The 21311-nt window shown below is 37.1% G+C and overlaps 2 protein-coding genes across 2 annotated transcripts; both read left to right on the top strand.

The window, feature by feature from the left end:
• The first annotated feature begins 7546 nt into the window (after positions 1–7546).
• On the top strand, positions 7547–10541 carry LOC133723191 (pentatricopeptide repeat-containing protein At3g14330-like). Its single transcript, XM_062150011.1, has 2 exons — positions 7547–8362; positions 10220–10541. Exons 1-2 carry the CDS (start codon positions 7587–7589, stop codon positions 10536–10538), a joined length of 1095 nt encoding a protein of 364 aa, XP_062005995.1. The 5' UTR covers positions 7547–7586; the 3' UTR covers positions 10539–10541.
• A 6612-nt stretch (positions 10542–17153) lies between these two features.
• On the top strand, positions 17154–20261 carry LOC133723697 (glutamate receptor 2.8-like). The gene is made up of 4 exons (XM_062150574.1): positions 17154–18441; positions 18535–18850; positions 18963–19357; positions 19530–20261. The coding sequence occupies exons 1-4, from the start codon at positions 17176–17178 to the stop codon at positions 20058–20060; spliced, it is 2508 nt and encodes an 835-aa protein (XP_062006558.1). The 5' UTR covers positions 17154–17175; the 3' UTR covers positions 20061–20261.
• Positions 20262–21311: the final 1050 nt, after the last annotated feature.

The raw sequence follows: 21311 nt of genomic DNA, 5'->3' as shown, positions 1-21311 counted from the left end.
TTCAGTATCATCTTATCCTCACTAAAAAATTAAAAGGAAAAAAAATTATATTATATATGAAACAAGCCACATTAAAATTTACAAGTTTTGCGCTTAGGGTTAGCCCAAATGGTGAGAGAGTTTGGAAAATTCAGATGGGATTACTCTCTGTAAGGGGTTTGATCCCATAAGGTAAAAAATGTTTGTATCTAGAATTCTTATCCAAACTTTCTATAGCTAGAATTTGTATCAAAACGGTTTTAACTGTAACTTAAATATATTACCATCAAGTAGTTAACGACTTATTGTTATTGGTCAAGAGTAAACTTCATTAGCAACTTATGATTACGTTAATATACCTTTGTTTCCGTTCTAGTAACATTTTCTCTTTCAGATATCTGTTAGAAAAAGGGTGGTGCTATTCACACACCCATTTTCTCTATTCACACACCCTCTCTATTTTTTTAATTTTTTAATTTAATTCTTTTTTTATAAATTACTCTAAATATCCTCCCTTATAATTCTGTTTCTTTTTATTTTATTTTATTTTATTATTTTTTTTTTTTTGGCAAGTCAATCATGAATCAAACATCATTATGCAATAAATCAATTTTCTTTTACCTATAAATAAAGGAAAAATAATACATTCATTAAGTAGAATGACATGTATTATTAGACGAGGAATATGCTTTCCAGGTAATTATGTTTATCCAACTGCATCTAAATTGCAAAGTTTGTCCAAAGTTTGTCCTCATACAAGTAGGAGGGATAAGACGCATGCTTTACTCCCTTGTTGTCTCGAGTTCTAATATTGCACCTAGCTTACTAGAGTTTCTCGTCTCTTATAGATTGACAATAAGTCATTTTCAAACGCAGTCTGAAATTTGTAGGTACAAAAAAAAAAAAAAAAAAGGAGTATAATTCAAAATTAATTGGATGAACGTAATTACCTAGAAAGCATATTCCTTGTCTAATAATACAGGTCATTCCACTTAATGAACGTATTATTTTTCCTTCATTTATAGGTAAATTTTTTTTTTTGGATTTATTGTATAATGATGTATTCATGTTTGATTCATGATTGACTTGCCAAATAGAAAAAATAAAAAGAATCAGAATTGCAAGGGAGGGTAGTTAAGGTAATTTGTAAAAATAAAATTGAATTAAAGTAATATAAAAATAGAGGGGTGTGTGAATAGCACCACCCTAGAAAAAAATAAGAAATAATTGATAGTTACAATTATAGGTTATGTATATGGAAAGTGCATCAGTATTTAAAGGGGCTAACCTTCTTTTTAGATCAAGAAAATGTTTTTTTTTTTTTTTTTTTTTGAGTGGAAGACGTCAATAGAACCAACACACACACCCATGCAGTGTATCCCAGCATAGCCAGACTAATCACTGCACCGCAGACGCACGAACCATTGGGTGTTTTAACTAACCCAGGTCCCTCAAATCTGCTGGCCACGGGATGAAGCTGGGATTCGAACTCTAGACCTGGGGGTTCCAGACTAGGCAGCTCGACCAACACACCACACCACGTGGTTATCAAGAAAATGTTATTCTATAGTTGCAAAATGTAATGAACAACATGTAATGAAAAAATTATTTTGTACAATTGAAGGATTGTTGGACTTGTGGCTTAAAAAATGAATTTGTTATATTGGCTGCTATGCAACTAATCCTCTGTTAATTAATTAATAGGATTAAATACATTTCATCTTCCCTTAACTTTACACCTAAAGTTGTTTGTGTCATTGGAGTTCTAATTTGATCACATACACCTATATACTCTTCAATTTGATCAATCATTGCAATTAATAAACTAAATCTTCAATTTTCCATCAATTTTTTGTGTGGCGAGTTTGCATGTGCCAGTTTCTAGCCTTTACATTGTAAATGGTGTGTTTCTTAGGTGTCGCAACACCAAAACTAGGCTAAATGGGCTCGTCACGTCAAAAAATGATGAAGAAATTGATGAATTTATTAGATAAGAGTTTGCTATGATTGATCAAATTGGAGAGTATTTGGGGCACGTGTGATCAAATCAGAAATCCAGAGACACAAACAATTGTGTATGTAATTTTCAATTAATGAGATAAAATCAATTTACCTATAATTATTATATCCTATTCACTAAATTTTTATAAAGTACATCATCTGAAAAATAGAGCTTTATTAATATAGGCACCAAACCCAACATCTAATAATATAGGCTCTACATCCAGCAATAGCTCTTGGGTAACGTACAATTACTTAATTGATTGGGCCCCAAATTGGTCATAAAACAATATAACAGCACCACCCCGATCTGTAAACGCCAATCTTTGTAAAACTTCATTTTGATGATTATTTTTTATGCACACTCCACCCCTTCCCATATGTCAGTGAGTTTCAAATTCATGACCTAGCCTATACCGTTTTGTGTGTTGTTTATTTAAGACTTAAATTGTAATCTAAATGGTATAGTTTCAAATGTTTACCAATATAATTTAGTATAAATTGTAACCTAATTAGAGAGGGTAGTACCTAATAAATTTATGCTCATAAACTCACGTTAGTATTAGAGACCAAATTATCTAACAAGTCAAAAAAAAAAAAAATCTAAGCAATAACTAATAACTAAAATTTTTCAAAAGAGGCACATAGATTTATATAGAACCATATGTGTCTGTGTAAACAAATAAAATTGAATAAAATCGAAACCATAACAGGACAAGAATTATATATATACCTCTAAATTTGGTAAATCGTTGATACGATGATTGAGCTTGAGTATCCAGTGTCTACCAACATCCTCTTCGTCTTTTTTGTTGTCTGTGTTTTCAGAGGGCTCACCATTTTTACGAGATGCCAAAAAACTAGATATGATTTATTTTGATTTGTGCACTAATGTTTTGTGCCAGTTTTATAGGTTGGATAGAGAGTTCTTGAACGGTGGATTTAAAAGAAAGAAACAATTTGTGCTTTTAAAGTTGTGGGCGGTTAGCCAGTTTTTTCTTTTTCTTTTTTTGAAAATTGTGGTAGGTTTTAAAAGTTGTGTTCACTTTCCATAAAAATAATAGTCGGTCTCGAAAGTCTGAATTTTAATTTACGTTAATTAATATTTAAAATATTTAATAAATAGCTATGTTGTTGTGCCAAAAAAAAATAATCTCTTCTAGTTATCAAATAATATACCCAGTATCATTTGGTCTAGTGGCATAAGTCTCCCCTTTATAAGTGGGAGGTCATGAGTTCGACTCATAATAGAGTAGTTGTTGTTGTGTGTGTGTGTGTGTGTGTGTGTGTATTTTAATCAACAATCAATTCTTATTCAACTCATGCCAGACAAGTATAGGACGTGGCATGCTAGCACCACCCATTAGACAACTAGTGCTCACTTATTCAAAAGCAAGCCTATAACTATGGAGGAAAAAAAAAAAAAACTAGAACATAGTACATAGGCATAGTTAAACAAAAATCAAATTTTCTCCTTACCTTCCAAGCAAGGGCTAGAAGGTTTGGCTAGACCCATCCTCCTGGATCCAAAATTTGAAACCACATAGATCTAGAGGCCAAAACTTGAAGTTCTGAAACAGGATTGAATTCGAGCACCCAACTTTGTTTGGACACCCAAGAAGGTTTGGTCACCCTAACAGAATTGGGCCTCCAACATGAATTGGGCCACAAAAATGATCTGGGCACCCAACTCAAATTGGGTTCGCTCTCTGCTGCACCGTTCATGACTGTAGTTACCAAACCCTGGTTTCAGCGATTGACATTCAACGTCACCTTCCTCCAGACGTGCATTCACCTTTCCGGTTCATCGTCGTTCGCCACCCCAAGCCTAACCGCCATTGTAGCGAGCATCGCCATATCCCTCTTCGACCCGCTCTGACTTGTCAGACTAGTTTTGATCCACTCCAAGCCCAGCTCGTCGTCGGCCTTCGGCGTGCAAGTCACTGCTACACCCGGTGCACCACCCACAGACCGGAATATTGCTCGGGGTGTAGATCGGAGCACAGAAAGTCAACGATGCGCCGAATTTCCTCTATTCTGGGCCTAGGAATTCCTCCTTCACCTTAATTGATCCTTTTGTTCCACCACAATCAAACTCTTAGTATCGATTACCACAGGCCAATCTCTCCAATTGTCAACAGCCTTAAGTCGTACTCTGTGTGGCTTGACTCGGCCCCAATCAACTTAAAAAACTATCGCTGCAACCTGACAAGGAAAGTTATCCGAACTTCCCCATGATTTACCACACCGGTTGCCGGCATACACACATTCAAGATCCTTTACTTCCCTTGGCTCTGAAAGCTAGTAAAGGGACATCGTTGTTTGGTGCAAGGAAGACCGGTTGAAAGCTCTTCGAAAACAATCGACGTTGGATAATCTCGAAAAGGCATCGAGAGGCAGAGAGAGCATCTGCTTGGTGTTGGCACCAACCGCCGATGATAGAACCCCCAGCCATGGCGGCTAGGGTTAATTTGAGAGAAGAAGGAAGAGACTCCATCTCGTTCTTTTTTATCGTGCATTCTCGACTAGTTGTTGTATATGAGTTGTTTATTTGATAAAAAAAAATAGTGGATATAAACATTTTATATAATTAGTATTGGGAAAAATTCACCAACGGTGTCTGGACACTTAAGGGACTTTCAGAATGATACCCGAACTTACAATGTTATCAATATGATACCTGGACTCAATTTTTCTTATCAATGTAGTACCTCCGTCCAATCTCCGTTATGAAACCGTTAACTTTGATCATGTGTCTCGCACGTGAGGAAAAAAATAAGGGTAAAAAAGACTTTTTCGTATGCCTTCAACCCTAAACGAGATCAAACACTCCATTCACTCCAAAAAAAATTCTTCTTCATGCGTTAATTCTAGATTCCATGTGAGAAAAGAAAAAAAATAAAAATTCCAGAACCAATTCATATTCTTCAACCCAGATCAAATAAAAAGAAACAAAGTCATTCTAAAAAAAAAATTAACCCAGATTATAGAAAGAGAGATGCCAATCTCTTCCAATGGCTGCGCTGGTTGCTTTTCTCCAGACTCCACATGTTGGGAAAATTTCAACCCATATGAAACTAGATCTTCAAAATTCAATTTTTCTTTTTTTATGCCTCCTTTCTTTCTTCTTCTTTTGTGGTTCTCCTTCTTCTTCCCCTGATTTGAATCATGAAGCTTCAAACCATCTCAGTAGCAGTCCATTTCGGCTACATCATGGCCTTGAAGAACACCGGCGCCGCCTTAAGCGATTACTGCCACGGAGGATCACAGCAGACACAAGAAGAGCTACTCCTCAATCACGACCAGCGACCACTGGCTCCACCGCCACTGAGCAACCTCCTCCTCCTCCGCCGCTCGAACACCTCCCTCCGCCGTCGCCGCCTCTGCCGACCTTCACTCCCAGCCTGCATGAACGTTTGGTGTATCTTCGGCGACAAATTTCTGGGTTCTTTGTTCTTGGTTTCAAGGTTTGTATGAGTATGAGTTTATGGGTTTCTTTTCTTATCAAACAATACTTGAATTAATCAACAAGAACTCAAGTCCAAAATTTCATCTTCAACAATTGATTAGATTTTTTTTTTCTGCTGGGTTCAAGAACATGAATGAATCAACACTGTTGTGATTCCTTTTTTTGCTTTTTTGCTGGGTTCAAGAACATGAAGATGAAGAATTGTTGGGTTCAAGTGTTACTAACATGAATTTCTCTTCTCTAAATTCATGAAGACCATTTCCAATTCGTCTTCTTCCTCTACCAATTTCTCTTGATTAAAGTGAATATTTGGGCTTAGAAAACCTAGGTTGGCCTTGTGGATTTCTGCTGAGATTTTGAATATTTTGATTTTTAGTTTCCGATTGTATTGGTTTCTATAGTGATCTTATATGAATCATATAGTGAAAATGCTAGATTTCTAATTGCATTTTGAAGATCTAGTTTTATATGGGTTGAAATTTTCCCAACATGTGAGTCCGGAGAAAAACAACCAGTGCAGCCATGGGGAAGAGATTGGCATCTCTCTTTCTATAATCTGGGTGACTTTGTTCTTTTTTTTTTAGAATGACTTTTGTTCTTTTTATTTGATCTGGGTTGAAGAATATGAATTGGTTATGAAATATTTTTTTTCTTTCTTTTCTCACATGGAATCTAGAATTAACGCATGAAGAAGAATTTTTTTTTGGAGTGAATGGAGTGTTTGATCTCGTTTAAGGTTGAAGGCATACGAAAAAGTCTTTTTTACCCTTATTTTTTTCCTCACGTGTGAGGCACATGATCATAGTTAACGGTTTCATAACGGAGATTGGATGGAGGTACTATATTGATAAGAAAAATTGAGTCCAGGTATCATATTGATAACATTGTAAGTTCGGGTATCATTCTGAAAGTCCCCTAAGTGTCCAGACACCGTTGGTGAATTTTTCCCATTAGTATTTGATTAAGTATTCTAAAGTTGAGAGAGATCCTAAAATTTATATCAAATTTTATTTTTTATTGAGGCCGTTCTATTGGGATTTTATTATTGTTTTCATTTTCTTTTGTGTATTGGCATAACCTTCAATGTATATACATCACCCATATTAATTTATCATCCTAAAGTACCACATTAATACACAACAATCTATCATCAGAATAACACGTGGCAGTGTCATATGGTAATCCAGACAAACAAAGTCAGCGCATTTTAGTGGACCTCATTATACAGAGTTAAAAAAAATTAAAGAATTAATAAAAAAAATAAAGAAAAATAATCTCTGAGTGCAACGCGGTTTCTCTCTCTCTCTCTAGGGTTAGGGTTTCACTCTTATCGACCTAGGGTTTTTGAGATACAGCGAGCAACAAGATCTATTCCTGCTATGATGGAGGCAGTGGATACTATGGCAGCGCGGAATTGGCACCTTCATGGCCATCCTTGAAAGGAGGAGTTTCAAGGAGAGTGGTCGATCTCCACCCATCGCATGGTTCTAGGCTAAGGCAAGCAGAGGACTTCCTGATAGAGAAACTGCTTACTGCTCGGGAGTATAAGAAGTGATCATTCTTGGGTATGTTTCGTTCTACTTGCAATGTGAATGGAAGGCTTTCGGTGGAGGAGACTGACGGTAGTCGGGTGCTGTTCACCTTCTCTGACCCAGTGGACAAGGAGAGGGTCTCGAAAGGGGGACCTTTGGGCTTTAATCGTGCTCCAATTGCATTGGCTGATTATGACGGTGTAGTACAGGCAGAGACTATTCTGTTCAAGAAGTCATCGTACTAGATCTTGCTGCTAGGTGTTCCGCCGGCTTTTCAGTCGAAAAGGCTAATGAAGATGATTGGAAATACTGTGGGTGAGTTGAAGGAATGGGATCGTCCTACTTTCAGGCATTGGGTTTTGAAAATTAGAGAATTTATTAACCACTTTTACACTATCTTTCTTGCTTGATCGTGTTTAATTTTTCTCTAATTTCTCTCGTTTTTCATGGAGAATATTATTAGGTTAGGAAAATGAGTTATGTGTTTTATTCTCGATTTTACACTCCTGTCCAACTGTCCAACCAATGAAAAACCAACACTCCCTTGTGAAATGCCCTTGGCCTTGCAATAGTAAGGAAATTTAATATCTGATAGCAGGGAGAAAATGATTGGCGCCATTTCTGTGTCAACTAGCATAACTGTTACTTGTTCAGTCTCCGACATTTCTCAAAAACCCAGCAAACCTCTAACTCCCTCAACTCTCAAATGGCTTGCAAAATCCGGCAAACTAGAAGAGGACATTTGCCTGATCGAAGCCTCACCCTCCAAATTGACGGCCACCGAGTCCGACATCGAGGCCTACTCCCTCCTCTTCCACACCTGTATCTCCCAAAAATCCTTAGAGCATGGCCAAAGGCTTTACCTACAATTTCTTCTCTCAAAAGACAAAGTGAACCACAACCTCGTCAACAATCCCACCTTGAAAACCAAGCTCATTACTCTCTACTCTGTCTGCGGCCGAGTTGACGACGCCCACTCTGTTTTCGTCGACGGTGAACACGCGCCTGAGGAGTCGGTGTGGGTGGCCATGGCCATTGCGTATTTGAGAAATGGCTACTTGGAGAAAGCGTTGCTCTTATATTGTGAAATATTGTGCCGGCTAGTCTGGCCGGGGAATTTCGCATTCTTGATGGTGTTGAAGGCCTGTGCAGAGTTGTCTGAGCTTAGAGTCGGGAGAGCCGTCCATGCCCAGATTGTGAAATCAAATGAAAAGCCGGATCAAGTGGTTAATAATGCTCTTATGAGATTGTACTCAGAGCAGGGGTGCTTTGGGGATGCCTTGAAGGTGTTCGAAACAATGCCTCAACGAAATGTTGTTTCTTGGAACTCTTTGATTGCAAGTTTTGTTCGACGAGACCGAGTGTTTGAGTTGAAGGAATTGTGTCCTAAAACAATCATTTTGATGTAATTATTATTGTAATTATTATTAATCAAAAGGGCAAGTTTATTGTTCATTGCTTATATTTAATATTTGATTGAACAAGGTCCAAGGAATATGAGTTAAAGAGAAAGTAATCTAAAGAGTTAGATGTGTGAGACCTTTACTCTTTCACACTCTTATCCTAAAAGGTTCCTAGTCATAGGATTATCACTTGGACATTGATAATCCGGAAAGACTAGCACATACTATGTATGCTCAATATGGAGGATGATATGTCTCTTGTCATTTGTGTAGAGACACTAATACAAGTATGTGGGTGCTCTTAACTTAAAGAGTACACTGAACGCGATCATTAGAGTTCTTGTATGGAGTCTTACTTACATGTCAAACTTGAACTCTAAATTGCAATAATACAAATTAGTCCTTTGACCTGAGACACCATAGTTGTCTTATGAGTGAATGGATTATCTCTTGATGATGCAATAATATTGTGTCCCTTAATGGATATAATAGATGCATTCATTGGTATAATCAATTCGGTCATGGAGACATGTGAGTGTACAACAAGGAATCTCTATCCTTAAGTAAATAAGGTGTATGTTCAAAGATGTGATTCAATGAGTCTTTGGCCAAAGCATTGAATGAGATTTAAAAAGGAGTTTTTTAATCACATTCTAAGAATCACATAAGAATGAAAATCACATTAGGGGATTGACATATCAATTCCATACCCCGATGATGTGATTTAGAACATCGTGTTAGAGAAGGACCGTATTGTATTGTAATTCCAATTGAATAGGTTCTTTGTCATTCTACATTAACTAGGGTAGTCATGATATGTTGCAAGACGTCACTCATGACTTGTGAAGTCCCCGAGGATTAATAAACATTTATTATCCTAATAACAAGGGAGAATCAAAAATGGAGTTTTTGATTCGTAAACAAAATAGAATGGTTTCTATAAACTTCACTGCCTTGTTAATTAGAACCTAAGAGATCGCACACCATATAAGTGGATCCTTGAGATTGTATATGAAGAAGATTAAACAAGAGTTGGTTATGAGCAAATAATTAATTAGATTTATTATTTGGACATAATTAGAATTTTCGGGTAAAACCCGAACCTATTGGGCCTAAACGATTGTCGGATTTTGGTGTGGACTTGGGCTTCACTAAATGAGATTTAAATGAAAGCCCAAGACACATTTTTAGTGCCCAATAACATGTATGGACCAGCCAAAATATTGGCTTTATGAAAGTCAATATTTTCTTTTAGTAATTGGAGTTATTTCCTATTATATAAAAGTGAAAGCATAGACATAATAATGGTAGCATCTCTACACCATTATTTTCAGATTAGAGAGAGAGAAAGAGAGTTCTCTCTTGGTCCATTTTTCAGAAATTAAAGGAAAGAAGAACACTTGCATAATTTCTTCTTTTCTTTCATCTTTCTTCATCTCTTGATTCACTTGGTGAAGATCCTTAGAGGCCATATATTTTTGTGGCTTTACTTGTTACATCAAGGAGGAGATTACAAGCACAAGAAGGAGTAAAAGAAGGAGTTCTTAATTCAAGGTGGAGGAAACACACACAAGGAGAGATCAAGGAGAGGAACTTTGGTGGTTCACTTGGATCGAATTAAAATCACGCTCCAAGGGTGAGTAGAACATAAACTCCCTCTTTGTTCTTCCTTACTATGCATGCTATGTTTATATACATATCACAATAAGCCAAGATCATGAGTTAAAGGAATGGATTTTATGTTTAGTTAGTAGTTTAATTGTTAAACTAATTCCGCACTAATTAAAAAGTTTTGAAATCCATCCATTCCTTCATGAGTCACTTGAGTGTTTTAGAAGGATGCAAGGAGAAGGGATGGGGTTCACTTGGGTCACCCTCACCACAGTGTTACCAATATGTGCTAGAATGACTGCACTATATAGTGGGAAGGAGATACATGCCCAGATAGTAAAGTCCACCAAGAGACCTGATGTCCCTGTACTGAACTCACTCATGGACATGTATGCAAAATATGGAGCAATTGATTACTATAAGAGGGTGTTTGACAATATGCACTGTAAAGATTTGACATCTTGGAATGCTGTGATTGTGAATTACGGTGGGTTAAAGGCATCACCTTTAAATTTTCTATTTGATGATGTATTAGAAAATTGACTATTTGGGATTGTATGTACAACTGAAAAAAAAAAAATAGTGCTTCCTTTGTTTACTTTGATTTCTCCGATCGTAGTATAAATTGCTATTGTTGGACTTGGTGATAGTAGTTGAATATTAACTACTTTGGTATTACTATTGTCCAGGCATGTATTATGTGTGAAATCTTAGTACATTGTGATAGCATGTCGTAAATGTTTTGAAAAAGCTTACAAAAAAGGATACTAATAGTGTTTGAAAATGCTAGTAGCATACTTTTGTAAAACTACTATCACAGTCAAACAAACCTACTGTGCATTTTTGTTATACTTTATGTGTTCATTTTAAAACTAGAAACTAATAATCAAGTTGATAGAGTTTTAGATTCATGTGTTTTCATTCACGCCTATCTACTGATTTTTGGCATATCTTTGTTCTTAAAAAAAAAAAAAAATTCATTTTTTGCTGCAGTTAGTAGCTCTCTATAAATGTTGCAATGGCTTTTCAACACAGTGATAGTAACTTTTGTATGCTTATGTTAGTATTTTTTTTAGTTGATATCAGTAGATTTTCTATTTTTATTTTAATTGATTTTGAGTCAGTAGCTCTCTATAACTATTACAGTAGTTGTTCAAGACAATGTTAGTAGCTTTCTGTTTCTAAGCTAATATATTTTCAAGCTGATTTCAATAGCTTTTTTTTGTTTTCATTTTGGTTGATTTCAAGTTGTCTTATGTCAATAACTTATCAAATTGGAAAATCAGGATTCTGTATGAAATTCAGTTTTCTTTTTGTTGTCATTTCGAATCTCTAGCATTTGTTGTTTGAGATTTGTGTTACACTATTAAGATGAACAATCAACTGGTTTTATTTTGTACATGTGTCATAGTAGCTTTCTATACATATGTTAGTAGCTTTTAGATTGCTTGTTTTTAATTATTTAGTTAATAAAAAGTGCCAAGTTTATGATTTTGTTTTTAGTTTACATTTCAAATTCTGATGTTTTGTTGTATCTTTGCTCTTGCAGAATTCTTCCCCTTTGCATTTGCAGTAGTAGATTATGAAATTAAATCATGTGAATTTGGACTAGGCCTGGGACTTTAGCACCAAGAACCGGTAGAACCGGAACCGGCGGTTCGGTTCGGGTTTTCGTATTAAAAACATGTTATTTTTGTAGAGTCGAACCGGTTTCGTGTGTACGGTTCGATTCCGATTCGTCTATTGTTAAACATAGTAGAACCGAGGGAACCGAGATATGCAAGCCTAGGCAAATAAAAGCCCATATATTCAAGCTCTATTGCCCTAAGCCCAAGCCTGTTTCGTTTGTAACTCGACCTAAATGTTCCATGACTTCGACTCTTCGATCAAACACGACCGCAGTCTTTAGTTTATGTTCCTCACGCAGTCCTCAGTTCATCCCCAATTCCGGATCTAGCTTTCGAAGTCAAAATTGATCTTCCCCAATTCAAAAAACGCAAAACTCATAATCTCATATCATCCCAGTTCATCTGTGCTTTGAAATCCTAAATCCTAAATCCCAAATCCCAAATCCAAATCATCCCAGTTCATCTTCATCCCAAATCATCAGCATATGGCTTCGAATTCGATTTCTTCGAATTCAAGTACTCCCAAATCATCATCTGGTTATTTTTGCTTATTAATGCAGGATTCAAGTTTTAAAGCAGCTCTATGCCTCTATCTATGTGGAAGTGTGGATGAAATAATCATGTTGCAAGTTGAAAAATGTTTTAAAGCAGCTCTCTGTCTCTTTGTTTTTTATGTTTGTTTTTTGATTTTTACATTGCAAGAATGCAAGTTGTTTATGAAACTGCAATATAAATCTGCTTTGTCAAGATATTGTTTCATTTTCATGCCATCAACTCTTTTAGAGTTTTAGGCATTAAACATTAATGCATTATGTAGTTCTAAACTGCATTGTTGAAGTCTTTAAAACTACATTTTGTATTGATTATGTCTTGTATTGAACATTTTTATATGTGGTGGAGTGTGCAGGAGTCTGGAATGGCTGGGAAATTGTAAAATTGCAAGCCTTTTCTTGTTATGAACTGGAACCGGAAACAGCTGATAACCGAACCGTTATGTTCGGTTCGGTTCCCAAACGGTTCCCACAATGAAAAACATCCTAACCGAACCGGAAAAGGCTTTCCGGTTCCGGTTCCGGTTCCGACAAAAAATGACATTTTTAGAACCGATCCCAGGCCTAATTTGGACAGTGAAGCCTTCATTGACCAAGATTGGATTGTTGTGGTTTTGAGTTTGGCTGGCGGCGGTGTATCACCGCTTGTGGCAGCGCTTGGCGGCATTTCTGGCCATGTCAGGGGCAGTTTCTTGCTTCATTTATCATCTATTCCTCGATACAAGCATTTCCATATATGATTTGTAATTTTTTGTGATCGTATGAGCATGTTAGGGGTTTTAGCGGTTTTGAATTGTTCGGTTTTCGATCTGTGAGGATCCTACCATCCGATCAACTTGTAGTTATGATATATCAATCGTAGGAGTGTTCCAAAGACTTTGGGTGTTTCCAGATGAAGTTTAGCCTCGATTGGCGTTACTTTCGAGTTGTAGTTCGATTGGGGGACTCGAACTTTAATTACCTTGTGATTCATATACTGAATCGAGGCTGTACTTTCCTTAGGTGCTTGACAGAGTGCGTTCTGTAAGCTATTTAGTGGACTGAAGACGCAGCGAGAATTTCGAGGTGAGTAATCTCACAATGTTCATTTACTAACGGAGTTACCTTATCGTTTTGGGAGTTATTTATTTAACTGCAAATTATAGTTGGTATTAGTAGACATTCCTGAGTGAATGACTACGTATATATATTTACGAGAAATGTATATGTGGATTGGTGGTTTTGTTGGTTGATGAAAACAATATGCATGATTTATACTCGTTTATTTTTTTGAGGTGTGGCTTTTCGGAAAACAAATGATTGTGAAATGATGATTTCTATTGTTTTGAAAAGCATTGAGAGTTGTGTAACATTGTGAGTCTTGTATGACTTCTTTAAATGTTTTATTTCGAGGGACAGAGAGGCCCGAGAAATTAAGGTCTCAAGGTGACTTTAGGCAGTAAATCGAGTAACCTTGCCTTTGACTGGGTTATGGTTACGATTCAGTTAGAGCTCTAGTCTGTTTGCCAGGACATCTCATGGGAAAACAGAGCGAGGTTATTACCAACTCTTGAGGATGTGTTTTAAAGGAATCAAAGAGTGAGTTGCTTTCCTTTATTTTGAGTATTTTTAAAGGAATCAAAGTGTGAGTTGCTTTCCTTTATTTCGTTTTGGAAATGAATCAAAGTGTGAGTTGCGTCCCTCTATTATGTGTTGACAAGAATCAAAGTGTGAGTTGTTTTCCTTATTTCAATGTGAGTTGTTTGTTTGTTGTATTTGAGTTTTACTCATACAAGCTTCAAAAACTTACCAGGTTTGTTGTGTGGCAACCGGGTGCACTATTCGATGGTGTAAGGGTTGATCCTGCAGGTCAGGATAATCGTGGCTGAAGCTGAGATCGTGTAATTGTAGCTTTACGGATGGAGGCCAATTTTGTGACTTTACCGTTGATAAGACTTCCGCGTTGTTGTAAGCTCTGAGGAGCATTTACGTTTTATTTTGTTGTGACAATTTAATTCGTAACTGTAATATATGACACTGCGGAGCGAGTCTGTATTGACATAGGGGTTCAGGGTATTAGTATGTACTTGATTTAAAATGAAAAAGTTTTTCAGGTATTTTGTATTGATGGCTGGACCATCACGTCTATATAATTGTGTGAATTATATTGATTTTTAAATGTTGTTTAAAAATCGGGACGTGACACAACCCACCAACCTCTGATTGTGAGATCAATTTATATTAGAATAACAAAGTTGAATTTGAAAACAATATCGCATGATTCCAGCAATATTGATGACGATACTTAAACCTCTTTTTCGCGAATATCGTACATACTTATAACAAGGAAGCAATGAAGAACCAACCAAACAGCTCTTCAATCTTACCTTTCTGATTAAGAAGATGTTGAGGAGAACAAAGACAACCCACCAACATCTGATTATACTATCCATTTATATCAGAAAACAAATTTGAATTTGAAAACAATATCGCATGATACCAGCAGTATTTGTGATGATATTGAAACCTTTAATATATATTGATTACGCTTTTGAATTTGGACATTACATAACCTCCTATCTAGGTATTTATTCCTCATGCTTCAATCAAGGGTCTGGTTATGTTTTGGGTGATATCTATGGGCGACAGTTTCATCTATGATATGTTTGGGGCTTGTGGCATCTTCAGTAATTTTTAATAAAAACATATTTTATTATTTATCCTAATTAAATTTTTTTTTGTTTGGAAATGGAGCTGGTGCGGCTGCCCTCAATCCTTGATTAATGAAATTTCAGAATACAAGGGGGGGGACATAGAGCCTGAACTCCAGATTACAATAAGCTAGCATAAAGAGAATATCCTGAAATAATACCTGGACTCTCCACAAAATCAATGTATTCTAACAAGCACCAATTAGCAAAGAGTGCATGAATGACTACTCTATTTGCTTTGACATATATAACGGTGACATACCGGAAAGATAACTCTTAACGAAGAAGCATCATTACAAATAACACAGCTATCCCACTATGTTCCCACAATGAAATAAATCCGGCGGCACTCAGTTTCATCATGTCACTAGGAGTGCGTCCATTTGATTAGCCAAATAGCTTGCCACAAGGCACACTAAGTGTGCATACTAGGACAAAGCCCACTTCGCCCTATCAAAAGATTGTAGGGACTTATTGTCGGCAAGAAGCCACATCTAATTATTAAGTAAAAAGCAATAACAAATTAAATAAAAATACCATAGGTCCTGGGCCCAAGCCCAGGCCCAAACATCACCCATCCCAAGCCAAGGTTGACCGTTGCAGAAGGCATGACTCCTCCATCCCGCCGACATGATTCCTACCTTCCCTCCAACGGCAACGCCACCGCCACCACCTTCACCCGAAGAGAGCACTCGCCGTCCCACCATTCTCCCACCATCTCCAGTGCGCCGACGAGGAACGCCGCTCTCCCCCAGAACAGATACGAACTGCACAACCTAAATCGGAATCAATCGACCCTATCTGAGCATAGGGAACTGTAATCACCCCCCGGTGACCTCCAATCCGGCAACAACCACTCGAACCACCCTTCTAGCAGTCCGCGCACCACTCAGGGGTAAAACGAACCCCCGCCTCTCCTGCCAACCATCTTCCCTCCGTCGCCCATCCCTGTCAACCCCTCTAGCCAATCTGGACAAAGGCTCCCTCCTACTGCAGCGTCTACATCGGCTGAGCCACATACTAACGGACCGTCGGTCCTCTCGGGCCTTTTCGACAACAACGCCGCAAGGGTGTGCCATCAGACAGGGCATAAAGTTTCATAGAACCTGTCAAGCGCATGTGGCACGTCCTAGGGCTAGAGATGCTTTATGTTTTATATGCAAGGCAAGAGTTTTCCGGCGTTCTGAGATAACTCTTGATGGTCTCGAAGTTTTATAGGTTTTTTTGTTTAGCTGAACCTATTTAATAGGTTTAAGTGTAAACTAAAATTCTATGGGTGGGTTTAATATATCTAATGTATGCATGGTAAATTGATTTAATAGACTTGTGGTATCTTCAGTAATTTTTAACAAAAACAGATTTTATTATTTATCTTAATTAATAGGTTTTTTTTGGTTTAGATGTACCTATTTAATAGATTTGAGTGTATACTAAAATTCTATGGGTGGGTTTAATATATCTAATAAATGCATGGTAAATTGAGTGTATAATGAAATTCCCCTTCTGGAAATGCTTGTAGCAGTGCTTATGTACGTTTTCCTTAATTTGTTCCTTTTATCTGCAAGTGCCAAGTAAAAAAGATAAGACAAATATCTCGTTTGCCGTCTAACATATTGAAAGAATTGTGAGTTCTGAACAAATACTACTCTGTAGAAAAACTTACTGACAATATATGATACAATATATACTTCTCTCACTGTTTCGAATGCCTCGATATTATTTATGTCAATATTCATTAAACTGGCCTAGAGGCATGTCTTGTGTTTGTCATAGTTACATAGTGATGATACAGCAGATAGAATAAGTAGCTTTGGTGTTGTCTTTCCAAATTCAAAATATTCCAACGGCTCAGGCAACTCCACATAAATACAGGATCAGATTAAACAGATAAGCTTCAGAAGATTCAAAATGATGAACAAAAAGTACCCTTGCAACCTTAATAATAAGCTTTCTCTCATATCTATCTTTGTCTTGCTTCTTTCTTCATGGATTTCCTTGGCCATTCCACAAAACAGAACTATGATTCCAGTGGGACCAGACTGGTCTTGAAAACTGGGGAGTCGAAAAAAAATGTTGTTGGGGCAGCTGCCGCTGGTATACTTTCGACACTTACGATAACTGACTGCTAATCTTATGAATTAATAGACCTTTCTGATATCAGAATATGTATATGTCTCTAGCTATATATAACATATCCTTTATTGACTTTTTTGGGTAATGATTTTTTGTTTTCATTTTTATTGAGACATTAACAGCTCTAAATCTGATAAAGAATGAAGAAGTGCAAGCCATCATCGGGCCAGTGACATCAATGGAGACAAGCTTTGTCATCAATCTCGGAGACCAAACTCATGTGCCCATCATATCATTTTCAGCAACAAGTCCTTCGCTTACTTCCCTCCGGAGCTCCTACTTTTTCCAGTTTGCACAAAATGACACATCCCAAGTGAAAGCTATAAGTGCAGTCATTAACAATTACGGGTGGAGACAAGTTGTGCCTATATACATAGACACTTCGTACGGGGAGGCAGTCATACCATTCTTAACCGATGCCTTACAAGAGATAGGTGTAAGTGTCCCCTACCGGAGTGTGATTTCCCCCTCTGCAACTGATGATCAAATTGCCAACGAGCTTTACAAGCTAATGATCATGCAAACTAGAGTCTTCATTGTCCATATGACAACCGATCTAAGCTCTAAGCTATTTGCCAAGGCAGAAGAGATTGGAATGATGGTTGAAGGCTATGTTTGGCTAACCACAAGTGGAATAACTAATCGTTTAACATCACTGAACTCTTCAGTAATCCATTCCATGAATGGAGCCATAGGTGTGCAAACTCATGTCCAAAAAACAGCAGAGCTAGAAGAATTCAAACTCCGGTGGAAAAGGCAATTCCAAAAGGACCATCCACTCATCGTTGGCGCTGAATTGGATGTTTTCGGATTTTGGGCTTATGATGCTACTTTTGCACTAGCAATGGCAATTGAACAAGTGATTGGCAATACAAGTAGTTTTGATTTCCAAAAGCCAAATGCCTCCAACAAGTCCACAGATATTCTTGACAGTTTTCCAATCTCTCCATATGGTCCAAAACTTTGCAAAGCCCTATCAACTACTAGATTCCCAGGCATTGCTGGAGATTTAATGCTCATTGATGGGCAACTTCAATCATCTAATTTTCGGATAATTAATGTCAACGGCCGTGGAGCAAGAACAATTGGATTTTGGACACCACACCATGGACTTGTTAGCAAAATGAATTATTCCACAAGCCATCTTGGACCTGTCATATGGCCAGGAGAGTCTCTCTCTGTTCCCAAAGGGTGGGAGATCCCAACAAAGGGCAAGAGGTTGAGAATAGGAGTTCCTGTAAAGGATGGGTTTTTCGAGCTTGTTAAGGTAACAAAAGATCCAACCAAGAACACAACGGATGCTACCGGATTCAGTATTGATGTGTTTAAGGCCGTAGTTGAGAAGTTGCCATATGCTATTTCGTATGACTTCATTCCTTTTGCAAAGCCTGATGGCACCACAGCTGGCAATTACAATGATATGTGCTATCAAGTGTACCTTGGGGTAAAATTTCCATCTTTAGTAAATGCAATAACTCATGTCATCATCATATTGCTTACCTATTCCCTGACAACTAAAAACTATTTTATTTTACAGAACTTTGATGCTGTGGTCGGAGATACAACAATTAGAGCAAATAGGTCTCTGTATGTGGATTTTACGATGCCATATGCAGACACCGGAGTAGTAATGGTTGTACCCGTCGTAGACACAAATAAAAGAAGTGCATGGGCATTCTTGAAGCCATGGGAATGGGACATTTGGCTTGCAATCATTATTTCCTTATTGTCAGTTGGTTTTGTCGTTTGGGCCGTTGAACATCACACTAATGAAGACTTTCGGGGCAAAACAGCTGAGCAAGAAGTTGGCAAAGTTGTCTGGTTCTCCTTTTCAACCATGGTTTTTGCTCACCGTAATTTTTCCATCATAACCTCTCTCTAAGTTCAAATTAACTAAGAAATTGCAATAATTTTCCTCTGAATTTTTTATAAGTTATTGATTGCAATTTTCTTGGCACTATACAGATGAGAGAGTGGATAGCAACTTGGCTAGACTTGTTATGAGTATATGGATATTTGTTGTACTGGTGCTGACAATAAATTACCAAGCAAGTCTAACCTCAATATATACGGTTGAAAAACTTGAGCCAACTATTACCAGTATCCAGGATATATTAAGGAAGGGGGAAAACACTGGCTATATAGCATCTTCTTTTACTTACGAGACGTTGAAGCAAGTAGGTTTTGAAGATTCCAAGCTTAGGGCTTTCAGAACTATGGAAGCAATTGACGATGCTCTTTCAAACAGTGGCATCGCTGGTTTTGTTGATGAAACACCCTATATGAAGCTTTTTCTTGCAAGATATTGCAACAAATATACCATGATTGGACCCATCTTCAAAACCGATGGATTTGGCTTTGTAAGATCTCTCACCTCTCCTTTACCACGAAAAAAGAAAACAGAAAATAATCCCTCCCTTCTTATTAATTATGTGCGTGTCTTCTTCATTAATTAGAGCAATTCCGGGAGACCGGTTTCCAGGTGTAATGTTCCATAAACAGTGGTTGATTTCTTTTGAGTTGACCTTGCAGGTATTTCCAAAACGCTCTCCTCTTCTACCGGATGTTTCCCAGGCAGTCCTGAACATTACCGGGGGAGAAACGATACTGAACATTGAAAACACATGGTTCAAGAAAGACGGCAACTGTGAAGACGTTAGTAACCCAAAAGTTTCGAGCAATAAACTTGACTTGAGAGACTTTCGGGTCCTATTTATCACTACCTTGGTGGCTTCAGGACTTGCTCTCATCATATATATAATTCGGTTCAGTTACAAGTATAGGGACGTTTGGAATTCTGAAACATCTATATGTAGAAGGATTGGGGCCATGTTAAAAAAATTTGTTGATATAGACCCCAATTCTCATACTTTTAGAAGCCAGCAGCCGGATGTAGTTACAACCTTTCCAAACAACAGTAGCCCAGAAAGGCCGGTACTCATCCAGAATTCAAACCACTCAAATACGAATTATGTATCTTCTGATTCTGATTCTGATTCTGGACAGCAACGAACATCTACTGAGTCTCCTGCTGAAGTTCATCTACTGATCAGCAATCACTGAAACAGCTCATTATTACAAATTCAAATAATTATTCATCTACCTGCTATTTGGTGTTACATATGTAGTTAACATATGCTGCATCGTTTTCAGCATTTTAGAGAAAATAAAAGTGATCATTGCCATTGGATTTCATTATATCACTCAAGAGATCAGGGCCGGTCCTGACATTTTGATGGCCTGAGGCAAATAATTTAAATGTGGCCTCACATAAAAAAATCATATAATCGAACAAATTTTTTTATATATATAAATTAAACCCCTACATTAATGGTAATGCAAGGAAAAAAAAAAAGTGTTCAATTCCAAAATAATTTTTCACTTAGAAATTGAAAAAAAAAAAAAACAGAATATATTTAACTACAAAAGAAACCAATGAAAAAAGGGCAAGTACATTAATATTCAATTTCAAAATATTCTTTCCATAGAAGCTGGAAAAAGAAGGAACAAAAAAGTTTAATTGCAATGAAACTAAGACCAAAAAAAAAAAAAGCAAAAAAGTGCAATTAAACTAATTAAGAAAAAGAAAAATAAAAGACAAAAAGTAGGCCACTGTGTTTCGAACCTTGATGCTGCAAACAACAGCACATCTATGTTACCACTGCGCTAGCGTGGCCGAATTGTAATAGGGATGCGAAAACAAATTATATAATCATAAACAAATATATGTAAAATTAAAAAAAAATTTAAAAAAACTTTGCGGAGACCCGTCGGAGAGTGGTGGCCTGAGGCGGCTGCCTTAGGCAGCAGCCCTCAAGGCCGGCCCTGCAAGAGATGTTTTGTGATGTATCGATTCTACATAGAGGAGATATTCCGAATTTAGCATTAACTGAATAAAACAGAAACATGAAGTCCCCATTCCTAAGAACTTATTTTTGGAAGCTCTAATTCTGTAAACCAAAAGAAGCCTAAATCCTTTTAGGCTTTATTTTCGGAACTTTGACTTTTCTAATTGATCTTCACGGTGAATATGCTTGGCTAGTGATCTAAATATGATTGGAGAGAACAGAGCATTCTAACCCGATTTATTAAAAGAGCTAGATTTTTGTTTGAAGGGAGGACAATGCCTATGTCTCTAGACAAAAAATAGAAGAACCATACCTAGCTGAAACTTTCATAAAGATTGCAGATTTCCATAAACAAATATATAAGAAAATCATTAATCCAATTGAAAATTGTTAAACAATCATTATCAAATAGCAATGATGTTAGTATAAGAATTTTATGTGTCAGCATTCTCTATACAAAACAATA

This window comes from Rosa rugosa, chromosome 7 (assembly GCF_958449725.1).
Source record: "Rosa rugosa chromosome 7, drRosRugo1.1, whole genome shotgun sequence".
Taxonomy (NCBI): Eukaryota; Viridiplantae; Streptophyta; class Magnoliopsida; order Rosales; family Rosaceae; genus Rosa; species Rosa rugosa.
Note: the sequence above shows the minus strand (reverse complement) of the source record. Positions and strands in the feature narration are given on the sequence as shown.

Bases quoted from the DNA above. Each gene is read 5' to 3' on its own strand.
- LOC133723191 (XM_062150011.1), top strand. From the start codon at position 7,587: ATGATTGGCGCCATTTCTGTGTCAACTAGCATAACTGTTACTTGTTCA. The intron at 8,363-10,219 runs GTGTCCTAAAAC...TGAGTGTTTTAG, and splicing joins GTGTTTGAGTTGAAGGAATT to AAGGATGCAAGGAGAAGGGA.
- LOC133723697 (XM_062150574.1), top strand. From the start codon at position 17,176: ATGGAGACAAGCTTTGTCATCAATCTCGGAGACCAAACTCATGTGCCC. The intron at 18,442-18,534 runs GTAAAATTTCCA...TTTATTTTACAG, and splicing joins GCTATCAAGTGTACCTTGGG to AACTTTGATGCTGTGGTCGG. The intron at 18,851-18,962 runs GTAATTTTTCCA...GGCACTATACAG, and splicing joins AACCATGGTTTTTGCTCACC to ATGAGAGAGTGGATAGCAAC.